Here is a 12,986-nt window from a genome sequence, read left to right as displayed (position 1 = left end):
TGGGTCATCTGGGGTGCCCAGGAGGGTGACGGGCCACACGTCTCCGCTGCCCCAGCGCGCACATGGGCCACCAGCTCTCTGGGGAAGGGCAAGCGCGCTGGGTCCCCCTGTGCTGGCGGCCGGGCAGGCACAGACCCCTCTGGGGAGGCCTGGCCCCCACCCCGCCCAGCTGCCCCCCAGCAGAGCCCCGTCCAGCCCCCACTCACCCTGGGCCTGCGACACCTTCCTCTCCTTGTCTTTGCCCTTTGCCTTCCCAGAATCTGCGACAGCCGTGGGGACCTGCATCCTGGAAGCCAAAGCACGTCCTCGGGTTTTTAAAAACAAGTGAAAATCATGTGCACGAAGAATGGAAAGAACAGCTCTGGACGCCTCCACATCAGGGCGGTGAGTGCCACGAGGCACTTCTCACAGCTCAGGTTTGGGGCCGCCTCCCCATACCAGGGCCCAGGGACGACCGGGCACAGCCAGGCACAGCCAGGACTCTGGATTATCTCTGACCCACTGCCAAGCCCTCTGCCTTCCTCTACTGAGAACAAATCACAGGGGCCGTGCCCCCCACTCCTCCCCTGTACCTGCACCAGGTGCTGCAAGGGCTGGGGGCACAGGGGACCTGAGTGGTGGGGACGAGCCCCCAGAAAGGATTTCCAGCAGAGCAGGGCTTCTCCCCTATGACAGACGCCCCGAGTCGGGCATTCTGGATGTGAAGGGCCCTTTGTGCACTTGCCGTTTGAATTCAGCACCGTCTGATTCGGCACAGACGGAAGCATCAGAGACTTGAACCTCCAGGTGGGAACAGTGTCCCCCACCCCACAGCCAGCCACCCGGCTCACCCTGGGATTCGGGGTCCCGCAGCGCTGGCCTGCAGGCTGAGCTCCCACCCCGTCGGCCCCAGGCGGGGCCCCATATTCCTGCCTACCCCCGGCATTTCGGGGCACTGCTGGGGATGGAGACACGGGGACCCTCCTGTCTGTCCCCGGGACAGCGCCGACTCTGGGCCCGAAACCCACCCCACGGGGTCTTGCAGATGTCGCTGGCCCCTCCCTGGCCCCGCCCACCCCCAGTGGCCCCGCCCCACTCCCTGTGGCCCCGCCCACCCCTCCGTGCCCACCCCTCCGTGGCCCCGCCCCGCCCCGCGGCCCCGCCCACCCCTCCGTGGCCCCGCCCATCCCTCCGTGGCCCCGCCCACCCCTCCGTGGCCCCGCCCCGTGACCCCGCCCACCCCTCCGTGGCCCCGCCCCGCGGCCCCGCCCACCCCTCCGTGGCCCCGCCCACCCCTCCGTGGCCCCGCCCCCAGCCCCCGCAGGCACCTGGCCTCGGGGCCGCCGAGCACGGGGAACAGCGGCCTCAGGTACTCCTCCATGGACGCCAGGACGTCACTGAAGCTCTGCACAGAGTGTCCTTCCCTTTCAGGCTGCACGTTTTCCAGCTCCTGGCTCAACCCAGGCATCAGCCCGCGGTCAGAGCAGAGTGGAAGGACCCTGCAGGGCCCTCGAACCTGCCCTTCGGGAGAAAAGCCTGGGGGCCAGGGGCCCACCCACCCGCCCGCACACGGTGCTCCTGCCGGGGTTGCCTGCCCCCCACCCGAGAGGCCACCCTGGCACCCCCTGCCCTATCGGCTTCTCTGCTGGCATCAGGGAGGCATCGGCACCAGACTCACTCAGGGATGTCAACGATTGGCCACCCTGTGGGGCCCCCAGTCCAGGTGTCCAGCACTGCCTGGGGCCTGCATGGCTGAGGACACACTTGTCCCTCCCGACCCCACCTGCCTGGCGGTGGGAGCAGCCCGGAAGCTGGGCTCAGGGGCTCACCGGGCCTGAGCTCGGGAGCAGGTCCTCATTGTTCACCTCGGCCTGGGTCAGCTCCCGGAACCGCTGGGTGCTGGCCAACAGGCGGGAGAAGGTGGCTGGATTCACGGCCACCCGAGCCACCTTGCAGGAGCCTGTGGAGACCGACACCCCTGCTGTGCCCGCCCCATGGCCTCACAGACCCGCCCTTTGGGGCTGAGGACAGAGTGGGGCCGTGCGTGAACGCTGGGAGTGTGGGACAGCATGAGCAAGCCACCGGCACGGGGCTCCTCCACGTGAGAAGGTGCTGGCCACGGACACAGCTCGCCCGTGGGCGCTCACGATGGCCGTCAGAAGTGGGGACACGGATGGGAGCTTCCCGTGCGTGCTACAGCCTTCCTTCGTTTTAAATGAAATGCTAAGTGGAATCCTGTGCCTGAGGCCTGAGGAGAGCAGGAAGGTGGTGTTTCCAGGAGGGGGAGTGGGGGCCCCGGGGGCTGCCAGGGGTCCGGAAGCACATGCCTCTGCCTCCTTCCCAGGCTCAATGACCCCACCCAGCAAGTGCGTGGAGGGTGGACCTGCCTGTAGCAGCCCCACGGGGTGCGTGCCCCAGGCTCAGGATAAGCACCTCGCAGGACTCACCCCCCACTTGGAGCACCTTCCCTTTGGCCGCCGGGATGGACTTGGGTCTCTCATAAGCAGCACAGTACAGATGGGCCCTGTTGGCAGGACAAAGGGCAGGGTCAAAGCCCGGCTCGTGGGGTCCTAGAGGAGCCCCCGAGATGCTGATTCGGGGAACCAGATACACCCGGCAGGAGTCCCCTCCCCATAAATGGCTTGGCCAAGTCAAGACGCAGCGTTGAAATGGGCCCATCTGGGAGTCATCAGCGGCAAGCTCCCGAGCCAGGCCAGCGCGTCCGGGCCACGGTAAAGGTGGCCTTCAGCAGAGGCACAGGCCCCCGCCGTACAGCCTGGCCCCAGCCCATCTCAGTGGGAGCCCCTGCCAGCCCCTGTCTGTCCAGCCTTCGGTCCACGGACAACATGCCCCCCATCGAGGCTGCGTCCCCGCTACCCTGCTACACTCTTAACAGGGCGGGGAACGGCCCCAGAGCAGGAGCAGGAGGGCTTTACCTGTCCCGGGAGTGGTGCAGGATGAGGATCCGAAGGTTAGGCGGGATTTCATTCAGGAGGTTAAAATGCTGCTCGGTGACCGAGAGATTTTGCCAAGCCTGCGTGGGACAGGCAGGAATCAACCGACCGGGCACGATGCAGGCCCAGCCCCTGAGAAGTCCGGGAGGCTCTGAGGGCGTGGGCTGGGGGGCCGTCTACACCGCAGGGCTGGGGCCAGGCCCCCCAGGACTCGTGGAGGCCACAGGGGGGCAGAGGGCGCATGTGGAGTCCACCCGGACCCACGGAGCTGCCCCTCGGGCGACACAAACCTGACCTGCCTGAGAACCTAACAGGTAAGAGACAGAGCATCCTCCAGCCACCCAGCCTGGTCCATCCTCTGCCTGGTCCCCTGAACGCCACGGGTGTGGACACACTCACGCCCCCGCCCTCCCCTCTGCTGCGCGTGGCCCGCACCCCACCGGGGGGTGCTCCGCGGCCCTCAGCACAGACCCCCAGTCGCTGAGGAACCAGCTTCACATTTGCAAGCACCCACCGGGGCCGCACTGGCGTCATGTGTGCGGGTGGAGCAGACACACGGAAAGCGGAAAATCCTCAGTGGGCCGCACCGCCTGCCGCGGGGAGCCGCAGGCCCGGAGCCCCCCCGCCCCCAGGGCACCGGGCAGGCTTCCCGGAGAGTCCTGCGCCTGAGCGCCCCAGCCTGTGCCCCGCGGGCAGGCCCCACCTTGGCTGCCCTGCCCGGGAAGCTGCTGGAGGTGCGGGAGCAGCTCTGCGGGCACAGGCCCGGGGTGCAGGTGGGAGGCCCGCCCCGCCCACGCGCCCTCGCTCCGCCCGCGGCACCTGCTCGGGTCCCGCCGCTCTGGCGCGGGGCTACTGGCAGCTGAGCGCAGCTTTAAGTTTTGCATTTCCCTGGTAACCGCTGAAGGTGAGGGCCATTAAAAACGTTTATGGACCATCTGGGTATCTTCTGTAAAATTCCAGTCTTGTAGTTGTTTTTCTCTGTGGGAGCGCCTGTCTTTTTCTTGTGGAAGGGAGCTCGTCCCTCGTATACACAGAATGTGGGCTCTGAGGCTCTCCTCTGGGGCTTGCTTTTTGTTTAAAGTTATTTTTTTTAAGATTTTATTTATTTATTCATGAGAGACATAGAGAGAGAGAGGCAGAGACACAGGTGGAGGGAGAAGCAGGCTCCATGCAGGGAGCCCGACGTGGGACTCGATCCCGGGTCTCCAGGGTCACACCCTGGGCTGAAGGCAGACGCTCAACCGCTGAGCCACCCGGGCAGCCCTGTTTAAAGTTATTTTAATTTCAATATAGTTAACACCGCATTATATCTGTTTGGGGTGCACAGTGTCGTGATTCGATACGTGCACGCGTCACCCCAGCTCAAGTGCACACTTTCACCCCCCCGCCTCCCCTCTGCTGACCGTCAGCGGCTTCTCTAGGGCTAACAGTCTATTTCTCGGTTTCTCTCTCTCTTTTTCCCTTTGCTCATTTTGCTTCTTAAATTCCACATATGAGTGAAACCGTATGGTGTTTGCCCTTCTCTGACTGACTTCACTTAGCATAATAGTCTCTGGCTGTATCCACATCATCGCAAATGGCAAGATCTCATTCTTCTTGATGAGTAATATCCCATTGTGTACACGGACCACATCTTCTTTGTCCATTCCTCACTTGATGGACACTTGGGCAGCTTCCAGACCTTGGCTATTGTGTAGTAACGCGGCCACAAACATCGGGGGGCCTGTATCCCTCTGAATCGGTGTGTTTGTATTTCTTGGGTAAATACCCAGGACTGCGTTTGCTGGGTCCTAGGGCAGCTCTATTTTTAACTTTATGAGGAGCCTCCACGCTGTCTTCCAGAGTGGCTGCGCCAGCTTGTGTGCCCGCCGCCAGCAGCTCACCAGGGCTCCCCTTTCTCCACACCCGAGGTCACGAGGGGGCCGTCTCGTTTTCCCCTAACGCTGTTACGGTTTCCCCCTTCGCGTGTAAGGTCTGCGATGTGGAGGGAGGCCCGGCGGACCCTGCACCACCCTGCCCCGCGGCCCTCAGTGCCACCCTTCACGCAGCGGGCGCTGTGTGGATGCAGCTTGTTCGGGATTTCTTCCGTGCTGTTGGCCCCCTTCTGTGGGTGGTATATTCTCTGTGTGTCAGCAGCACGCTGCCTTACCTTCTGTTGCTTTAAATGGGTCCTCAGGTTCCGGATAGCAAGTTGGCATTTCTGCACAAATTTTAGACTCCGATTGCCAATTGGTGAAAACAAACAAATAAATAAATGCGTGCCGGGAGCCTGATTTGGCTTCTGCTGCACCTGTGGGTTGACGGCCCACGGGAGGGCTTCCTGTGACTCCCAAGGCCGCCGGGGAGGTCAGGGCAGCGGGGCCCAGATGGCCAGACTCCACCACAGTGTGGCTGCGTCCAGTACTCCTTTCTTAGTTTTTTTGGAGTCTGAATGATCTCCATGATGTCTTTGTATGACTGATGGTGGAATTTGGGGTTTTCTTTCTTTCTTTCTTTCTTTCTTTCTTTCTTTCTTTCTTTCTTTCTTTCTTTCTTTCTTTCTTTCTTTTTTTTTTTTCCTTTTTGGGCCTTCCTAAATGCTCATCAACTTTATTAGTCCCCTTGGAACCCTTTACCACTGTCGGTTTCTTCTTCCATATTTTGTCTCCTTTCCTTTGATTCTGTTGTATTTATTTGTTACCTTCTATTTTTCTTAGAGGTGTTTTTATTCTAGCTTCTAGAGGCCAAAACCTCGATTACAGTTTTTAAGGTTTCCTCCCTGTGTTCAGGGCTGTATTTTTCCTCTAAGGCCTGCTGTAGACAAGTCTCGTCGGTTTTGACACGTGGTATTTTCATTCCGTAAGTCACTTTAAAATATTTTCTAAATATCATCCCGATTTCTCCTTTAACTAATTGCTGATGATAAGGGTACTGTTTAATTTCAAATTAATTATAGCTCTCAGTTATGGGCCTTCTTCTAATTTAATTGCCTTGTGGTTAGGACACAGAGGGAATCAGACTCTACTCCGCTGGGAGTCTTCGGGTCCCGGTCGGGAACGGCGGCGGCGGGTCTGCACACGACGGGCTTTCCCCCACGGCCCCGCGTGCCGACTGGGTCTCTGGACGCCGGCCTGTCCGGGGCCCCTTTTATCCCTGTGACTCCTGTTTCGTGCCTATGAGGCTACATCACTGAACATACAGAGTTCGGGTGGGGATCCCTGTGACCGACCCGCGGGGCCCCTGGCTTTCATCTGACGAGTAGCTCCATGACTTGGATACTATTTCTCATCTTTTCCACCCAACATTTCTGTGACCTTGTATGTGCAGCAGGTCTCTTTTAAACAGCACATGATTAGATTTTGTTTTTCTTTTCAGCCAGTCCGACAATCTTAGTCTGTGACTTGTACGATTTGGCCGATTTACATTTATTTTACTTACATAGATATTTGGGTTTTTATCTCTTATTACCCTGCTTTTTTTTTTTCCTACTGGGACCATAATGTTTTTATATTTCTCTCCCCTCACTCTTTTTGCCTATCTTTGGGATAATAAAATACTATTACTTTTTCCCCCCTTTTTATTAACTTAGTTACACGTTGTTTTACTGGTTACCCTAGGGACTTTGGCCTACTGTGATCTCACAGAAATGTAGCTTTACCCTTCCCTAGCAGGGACAGAGCCTGCACGCTGTACGCTCTGACCCTTCCTGCTTTTTGTATCACCGTCTTTCACTTTACTTCTACAAAATAAGTTAAACTCCACAGGATGTTAAAATTACTATTTTGTACGTTCAAAGTTTATTTCCTTGTACCTAAGCGTTTGCCCTGTAGTATTCTCGGTTCTCTCCTACCTTCCGGTGTTTCTGTCTCGCCCCTCCTCCTAGTGTCGGGTGCTGCGGCCACCTGGTGGCACCTTCGCCCGGGCTCTGGGCCGCCACAGTGGGCAGCGGTCTCCCCTGGCTGCTCGCAGGTGCCCTCGGAGCGCCCATCCTGGGCGGCAGCAGCTGGGCACGCGTGCCCGCGGCTCTTGTGTTCCTCCCGCGTGCAGGAGCTGGCGTTCCTGAGCCTGTGACTCGTGAGTTTGGGGACACGGTAAGCCACTGTCAGGTCACTGCTGCCTCAGCTCCGGGTCACGTTCCCCTGGCCTCTGGACACGGGCCCAGTGTGCACGGCCTTCGGAGGGTCTCTCCCGGGGCGTTTGCCTCTGCTCCGCCTCTCCCACGCCCTCCCTCCACAGCCGGGCGCCTCCTGCCAAACCTTGCTCCCTGCGCCGTGTCGTGCCCCCCGGGGAGACCTCACGTGGCATCTCCCGGAACCGGTGTCCTGGAGGCCACCTCCTCCCAGGACGGCCCTTACTTCCCAGGTGCTGTGAGAACCACGAGGGAGTTCACCGCTGTCCACAGCTGCAGGCAAGCTCCCCAGGGCCCGGGCGCCGCTGCAGTCCCCAGGCAGGTCACCACAGGCGGCCGCATGCCCCAGCAGGCGGCACTGACGCGGGCAGGCTGCTGCCGACAGCTTCCCGTCCCGGGAGCTGTCACAGGGCTTGCGAGGACAGCGGCTCCTGCTGTGGCTGCCGCGGCGGCCTGGCTGTGGTCCGCAGCCGCACCCCCACCTGCAGCCGACCCAAGCCTGCGACTGCTCTGTGCCCCTGACCAGGCCAATGCAGGGCTCCACAAGGACCCTTGGAACAGCAGCAGGAGGAGACGTCACAGCACCCATGATGGAGTTGGCCGCCCGGCACTCATCCCGACCCCCCTTCCGCCCCGACCCCGTCCCGCCCAACCTCGTCCCGATCCCGTCCTGCCCCAGACAGAGCCCCTGCCCTCCCCGCAACCGGCCCCGTCCTCAGCACTGCACGTGCATTGATGTGTCTGGTCCCTCAACTGTCCTCTGAGGTGAGCGGTAGGTTACCCCCACCCTGGCCTCAGTGGACACACATGGATGTGTCCTCCAAGGGCGGTGCCTGGCTGTGCTGCTTCTCCTGGGGGACTGGCCTGCTGGTCCCTGTGCCTCTGACGGCCGTGCTGCTCTTCAGGAGGAGAGCAGACTTTCCAGCAGTGGGGTTAAGGCGCTGGCTCTCAGCCAGGGTGATTCTGGGGACCTTGTGGCTGCCGCAGCTAGGGAGGGGCTGCCAGCACCTGCTGCGAGGAGGCCATGGATGGGGCTCAACGTCCCACGGCGCACTGGACGCCCCTCCACAAACGACGGTGCGGCCCCAAGCATCAGAGGGAGAAGGGAAGCCTCGGCTGAAGGGCCGAGGTCAGACCCACACAAGTGGGCACGGAAACAACAGGGGAGGCAGACGAATGGCATCGAGTGCCCCTAGCCCGTCATCCCGATTTGTTGCAGTTCATCAAGTTCCATTTCTTTAACCCCCCAATTCACACCTGCTCATCCAAGCAAAAGAGGATGTGCTGGTATCTGCAGTGGTCTCCTGCGGCTGAAACAAGTGCGCCCCCCAGGACACCCTCAGGGGCCCTGTCCCCTCCTGCAGTCTGCTGCAGGCCCCGGGCCCCACCCGCCACCAACCAGGTGAGCTGCTAGCCCACAAGGCCCTCGGGGAAGCGGAGGCCAGGAGGGTGAGAGGCACCCCCAGAACTACACAGCTGGCAAGAGGCCGAGCTGGAGCATGCTGCCATCAGCTGGCAGCAGCAGGGTGGCACTGCAGAGCTGCATGGCCAGGGCAGGCTGCGCGGGCTCGCTCACCTTGGAAATGACAGCCAGCCTCTGCTTCACACTGGCAAACAAGCTGGTGGACATCCTCCCCTTCTGCTTCAGCTGGTGCTGGAGCTGCATCAGGGCCGCCAGCTGCGAGCTGCTGGTGTTGGCTGTGGCCGTGAACAGGACATCCCGCATCATCTCTGAAGCCGAGCAGCTCTGAACAGACACAGGAGGGCGCCACGGGGCTGAGCTCAGCCCTGGGCCTGGGCGCGGGGGGGTGGGGGGGGTGGGGGGGGGTGGGGGGGGTGCCCATGCGGGAGGGTGGCAGGGGCTGCTACTTGGGATGCTGTGCTTCTCCTGGCCACCGGCAGTCCCCAGGCCCTTCACCACTGTGCCCCCGGCACCTGCCCACTTCTGGGCTCTAGAGCATGAGGCCTGGTGAACCAACGGGAAGTGAGTAATAGGGGCGGGGGCTCAGAGGGGCCTCAGGGGGATGGGACAGCCTTCCCTACTTCTTCCAGGGCGGAAGCTCCCTCCCCAGCTGAGCACCACTTTCTCAAGGCAGAGACCTGCCCTATAGCCTGGCTGGCCAGCCCACCAGCAGGAGGAGTGCCGGGTGCTCAGGGAACTCCCCCTCCCAGGTAGGCCCAGCCGGGCCTCGAGGCAGGGGCACAGAGCAGAGCCGTACCTGAGAGAGCGCCAGGAACTGGCAGGTGGTGGCGGGGTCCAGGGTGCCGGTGCACTCCACCATTTCCAGGCTGGCGGCCGCGGCAACGTCCAGGAGGCAGCTGCCCAGGGCGACCTGCATGCACTGCAGCAGCACCTCGGAGGCCTGGGCCAGGTAGCGCTGGGCCAGCACCAGTCTCCTCTGCAGGGGCCAAGGCTCAGGCTCAGGTGGGCTCTGTGGGCAGGGCATCGCGGGGCAGGTGAGCGCGGCCGTACCTGCAGGTCCGAGCCCTTCCTGGTGTGCTCCTCGGGGCTGGCCCTCATGGCCCGCAGGTCCCGGCAGTGATCCTCGCCCACCCCGTCCTCTGTGATGGTTTCTAGACGCCTAAGGCTGCTCAGCTCAGTGCCCGCCTATGGAGAAGAAGCCTCTTATCAGCCGGCATCTGCCACACGGCCACGCCCGGGGGTGCTGGTCGCCCTTGGGGCATCCCTGTGGACCCCTCAGTGCGGCGTGCTACGGGCAGTGGTCAGGCCTGTCGCCGATGGGGCTGACCCGCAGGGGCCTGGCCCAGGAGCGCTGGCGGCTGGTGGGTGAGCCTGTGTGGGGAAGCAGCTCTGGAGAAGCAGAGCAGTGCAGTTCTGTGCTTGCTCAGCAGTCCTTCAGGCACTGGCACCAGCCAGCATTGTGCCACCAGGAGGAGTCAGGTGCCCACCTGCCCCCGGGTGCCAGGGACGAATGTTCAGACAAGCCCTCATGGGGACCTGGGCCTCCCTGACTGCAGGACAAGCCACCCTGAGGAGGACCTAGGGGTGCCGGGGGATCTCCAGGGGGTGTGTGGCAGCAGGTAAGAACTCGGGGTGAGGGGGAGCCCCGGGGTCTGTTGGGTCATGACAGGGAGCAGCAGGCGAAGCCCGGCTGGGGAACGGGGCTGATGGACGTGCTTCTTGAAAGCCACCTGCACCCAGTCACAAAGGACGTAGCACGTGTTTCCCAGGTGGCGCCTCTGCGAGGGAGCATCCTTGGTGCGGCTCCATAAACAAGGACCCAACCCCAAGGGGAGGCGCTGCCCAGGCCACATCTCTGGTCCACGCCCACCTGACTCAGAGCCACGGGCAGGTGCTCAACAAACAGACTGAGCGAGAGGCCAAAACTCCACCATTTCCCCCAAATGTGAGTCCAGCCTTGGGTCCTGGGATCCAGTTAATCCAGCAGGATGGCCAATCACACAGGGGTACAGAGCCCAGCCGCTCGGGCTGGGGGTCTTCCTAAAAGCCTGGCTTTGCCTTTGGGCGGGTGCCTTCCAGTGGCAGAAGCGGCACCTGCAGAGGCATCTCGGATGGCGGCCTGGAGCTCCTACAGCCCTCGGTGGTGGTGGCTGTCACCCACGCTCCTTAGGAGGGGTGGGGTGCTCCCTGGGGGGTGCTCCCTGGGAGCACCAGTCCTCCTGGGCAGCCTTGCAGGGGGCTCTGCAGAAGGGAGCAAGCCTGAGTGTGTGACACGGCCAGTGCCTGGGCTTCACCAGACAGTGCGGGTGGAGGAGGAGCGTTAAGAGGGCTCGGGGTTCCCTGCTGCACGTGAGGAGGGGGGCTCAGCACTCAGCACTCAGGCGGACCCCAGGCTCCCTGGAGGAGAGCAGCCGAGGTGCAGGGGGGACGCCAGGAGCCACGACGTGCTGGACACATCTGGGCTGGGACGTCCTGCCCTTGCTCACTCCCCTCCCTCCAGGGCCCATCCCCAGAAGTCCGTGTCTCTCCCACCCACTGGTCCCACCGGACAGACAACTTCCAGCCTTTTCTCCCTTTCTCGGGTCACAGCACCCTTCTTAAGCAGGGACAATTCGAGGCCTATTTCATGTCCCAGCTCTTACGAGATTAGTGGGAGGGCTCGTGGGTGAGCTAGAAGCAGGGGCACATACCAAGGGGCCCTCCTCCCAGTAGTGGGCGGGGCGCATGGGGTCTGCCTGCGTGGCCAGCAGGCGGAGGGCCTTCCCGGCCAGGCCCAGGACCTGAGCGCGGATCTCCACGCAGCCGCTGCACAGGGAGTGCAGACTCCCCAGCTGCGCCAGCACCACGTGCGCCAGGGTCCGCTTCAGCGTGAACCATTCCTGCAAACACAAACCGCCTGGTCACCTCACCTCGCCTTGGGAAGTGCAGAGGCCCACCCTCTGTCCCCTCTGGACCTCCCCCCACCCATCCAGTCCCTGAGATCCCCGGTCTAACACCCCGGGGTGGCAACATCCAAGCACTCTGACCTTTGGCACCTTTGGCATTGGGGGAGGTCACAACAGTCTGCTTAGATAATCTTATTCGGGGCTCGTGGGAAATACATTAGCTTGTATCGAGTTCGATTTTGGGGCTATCTTTGATGTATTTATAGTTACATCAAGGTAATTTGATTCGTGGCACATGGAATCCAAGAAGATGTCTGAAATAGCAGGATGTTTCCTTCCAATATTTTGCAAATTCAATTTTTTAAAAAACAAAATGAATTCACCTTTGTAGAGCTCTTTAACATGCTGACATAATTAAGTCAAAGCAAATGCATACCCTGGGTAAGAGAGTGCAATGCACCGAGGAACGTCCCCCAGGAGAGCCCCCCCTCCGCAGCCGTCAGACTGAGGAAAGGCCCCCAGGGCCCTGGGAGCCGCTGGGGCGAGCACACACTGGCGGCCCAGGAGCTGGGCGCCGCGCATCCTCCTGGCCACTCCTGCGTCCCAGCACGGCGCCCCGCGGACCGGAGCAACGGGCCCACGTCATCTTGGGGACGGTTACCAGGCCTACGGAGGTGTAGTCCCTCGTGCTCTGCAGGTAGTCGGCCAGCAGCTTGTCCACAGAGCTCTGCTCCAGCTGCCGAGCCAGGGCCTCGGCCCACATGAGCTGCAGCATGTCCAGCGACACTTCTGCGAGGTGCAGCCGCAGGTGCGCCAGCTTCCTCATCAGAGGCGTGTTAATGTTCTGCAACTGGGCGTGCCAGACACACACGGTCAGAGCGCCACGATGAGCACAACGCCTGTGTCCCGCACCCCCAAGCCCTCACGGCCCTTTCTAACCAGCCCCTCCCTCCCGAGCAGCCCGGGGCCACACTCCTGCACCACGAGCTGGTTTGCAGTTTCCAGGGTTTTGTACCAGGGGGTCACACGGCACGTGCACACTCTGGCCTCTGCCACTCGCATAATTAATTACTCCAGACCCATCCGTGGTGCTGCCTGTGCTCACACCCTTCCACTGACCAGGAGTACCTGTCATACAGGTGGGCCCCAGTGCACTTATCCACTCAACGCTGGGGGCTACTGCAAACACAACGGCCATGAACACGCATGCACGAGCTTCCGTGTGGCCGTGCAAATTCCCAGGAGTGGGGAGCTGGCTCCTCCAGTGGCCTGTGTTTAACTGCCAAGCTGTGGTCCGTGCTACACCCCGCACGACGACAAAGAGAGCTCGGTCCCCCCCACGTCCTTGCTAACGTTTGCTTGCTTGCTTGGTCTTTTCAATTGTAGCCACTTGAATAGATGTCTGGTGGTTTCCCTGACTCATCCCTTCGTGTAATTATTTACCATCCACCTATTTTCTTAGAGAAATGTCTGCTCAACTGTTTGCCTACTTTTTATGTTTTTTTTTTTAATTTTAAGAGTGTTCTATATTTTGAATACAAGACCTTGTCAGTTACATGGTTTGCAAATATGTTCCCCCCCCCAGCGTGCGCCTTGTCTTTTCATCCCCTGAATAGTGTCTTTTGAAGAGCAGACTC

The 12,986-nt window shown here is 61.2% G+C and overlaps 1 protein-coding gene across 7 annotated transcripts in view; it reads right to left on the bottom strand.

Annotated features, from left to right (window-relative positions):
- CFAP46 (cilia and flagella associated protein 46) overlaps positions 1-12,986 on the bottom strand; it is a 94,707-nt gene that overhangs the window by 11,036 nt on the left and 70,685 nt on the right. For 2 of the 7 annotated variants that reach the window (XM_072804790.1, XM_072804791.1), the window contains exons 40-49: positions 12,011-12,199; positions 11,155-11,343; positions 9,515-9,649; positions 9,261-9,440; positions 8,618-8,788; positions 2,916-3,013; positions 2,427-2,503; positions 1,809-1,939; positions 1,308-1,429; positions 207-286 (exon numbers count right to left, since the gene is read on the bottom strand). In XM_072804790.1, coding sequence (XP_072660891.1) covers positions 207-286; positions 1,308-1,429; positions 1,809-1,939; positions 2,427-2,503; positions 2,916-3,013; positions 8,618-8,788; positions 9,261-9,440; positions 9,515-9,649; positions 11,155-11,343; positions 12,011-12,199 — 1,372 coding nt within the window. Of the gene's footprint in view, positions 1-206; positions 287-1,307; positions 1,430-1,539; positions 1,940-2,426; positions 2,504-2,915; positions 3,014-8,617; positions 8,789-9,260; positions 9,474-9,514; positions 9,650-11,154; positions 11,344-12,010; positions 12,200-12,986 lie in introns of those variants that run through there. The other 5 variants (XM_072804793.1, XM_072804792.1, XM_072804794.1 and 2 more) reach the window with 5 other exon arrangements.

Source organism: Canis lupus, chromosome 29 (assembly GCF_048164855.1).
Source record: "Canis lupus baileyi chromosome 29, mCanLup2.hap1, whole genome shotgun sequence".
NCBI classification, from domain to species: domain Eukaryota; kingdom Metazoa; phylum Chordata; class Mammalia; order Carnivora; family Canidae; genus Canis; species Canis lupus.
Note: the sequence above shows the minus strand (reverse complement) of the source record. Positions and strands in the feature narration are given on the sequence as shown.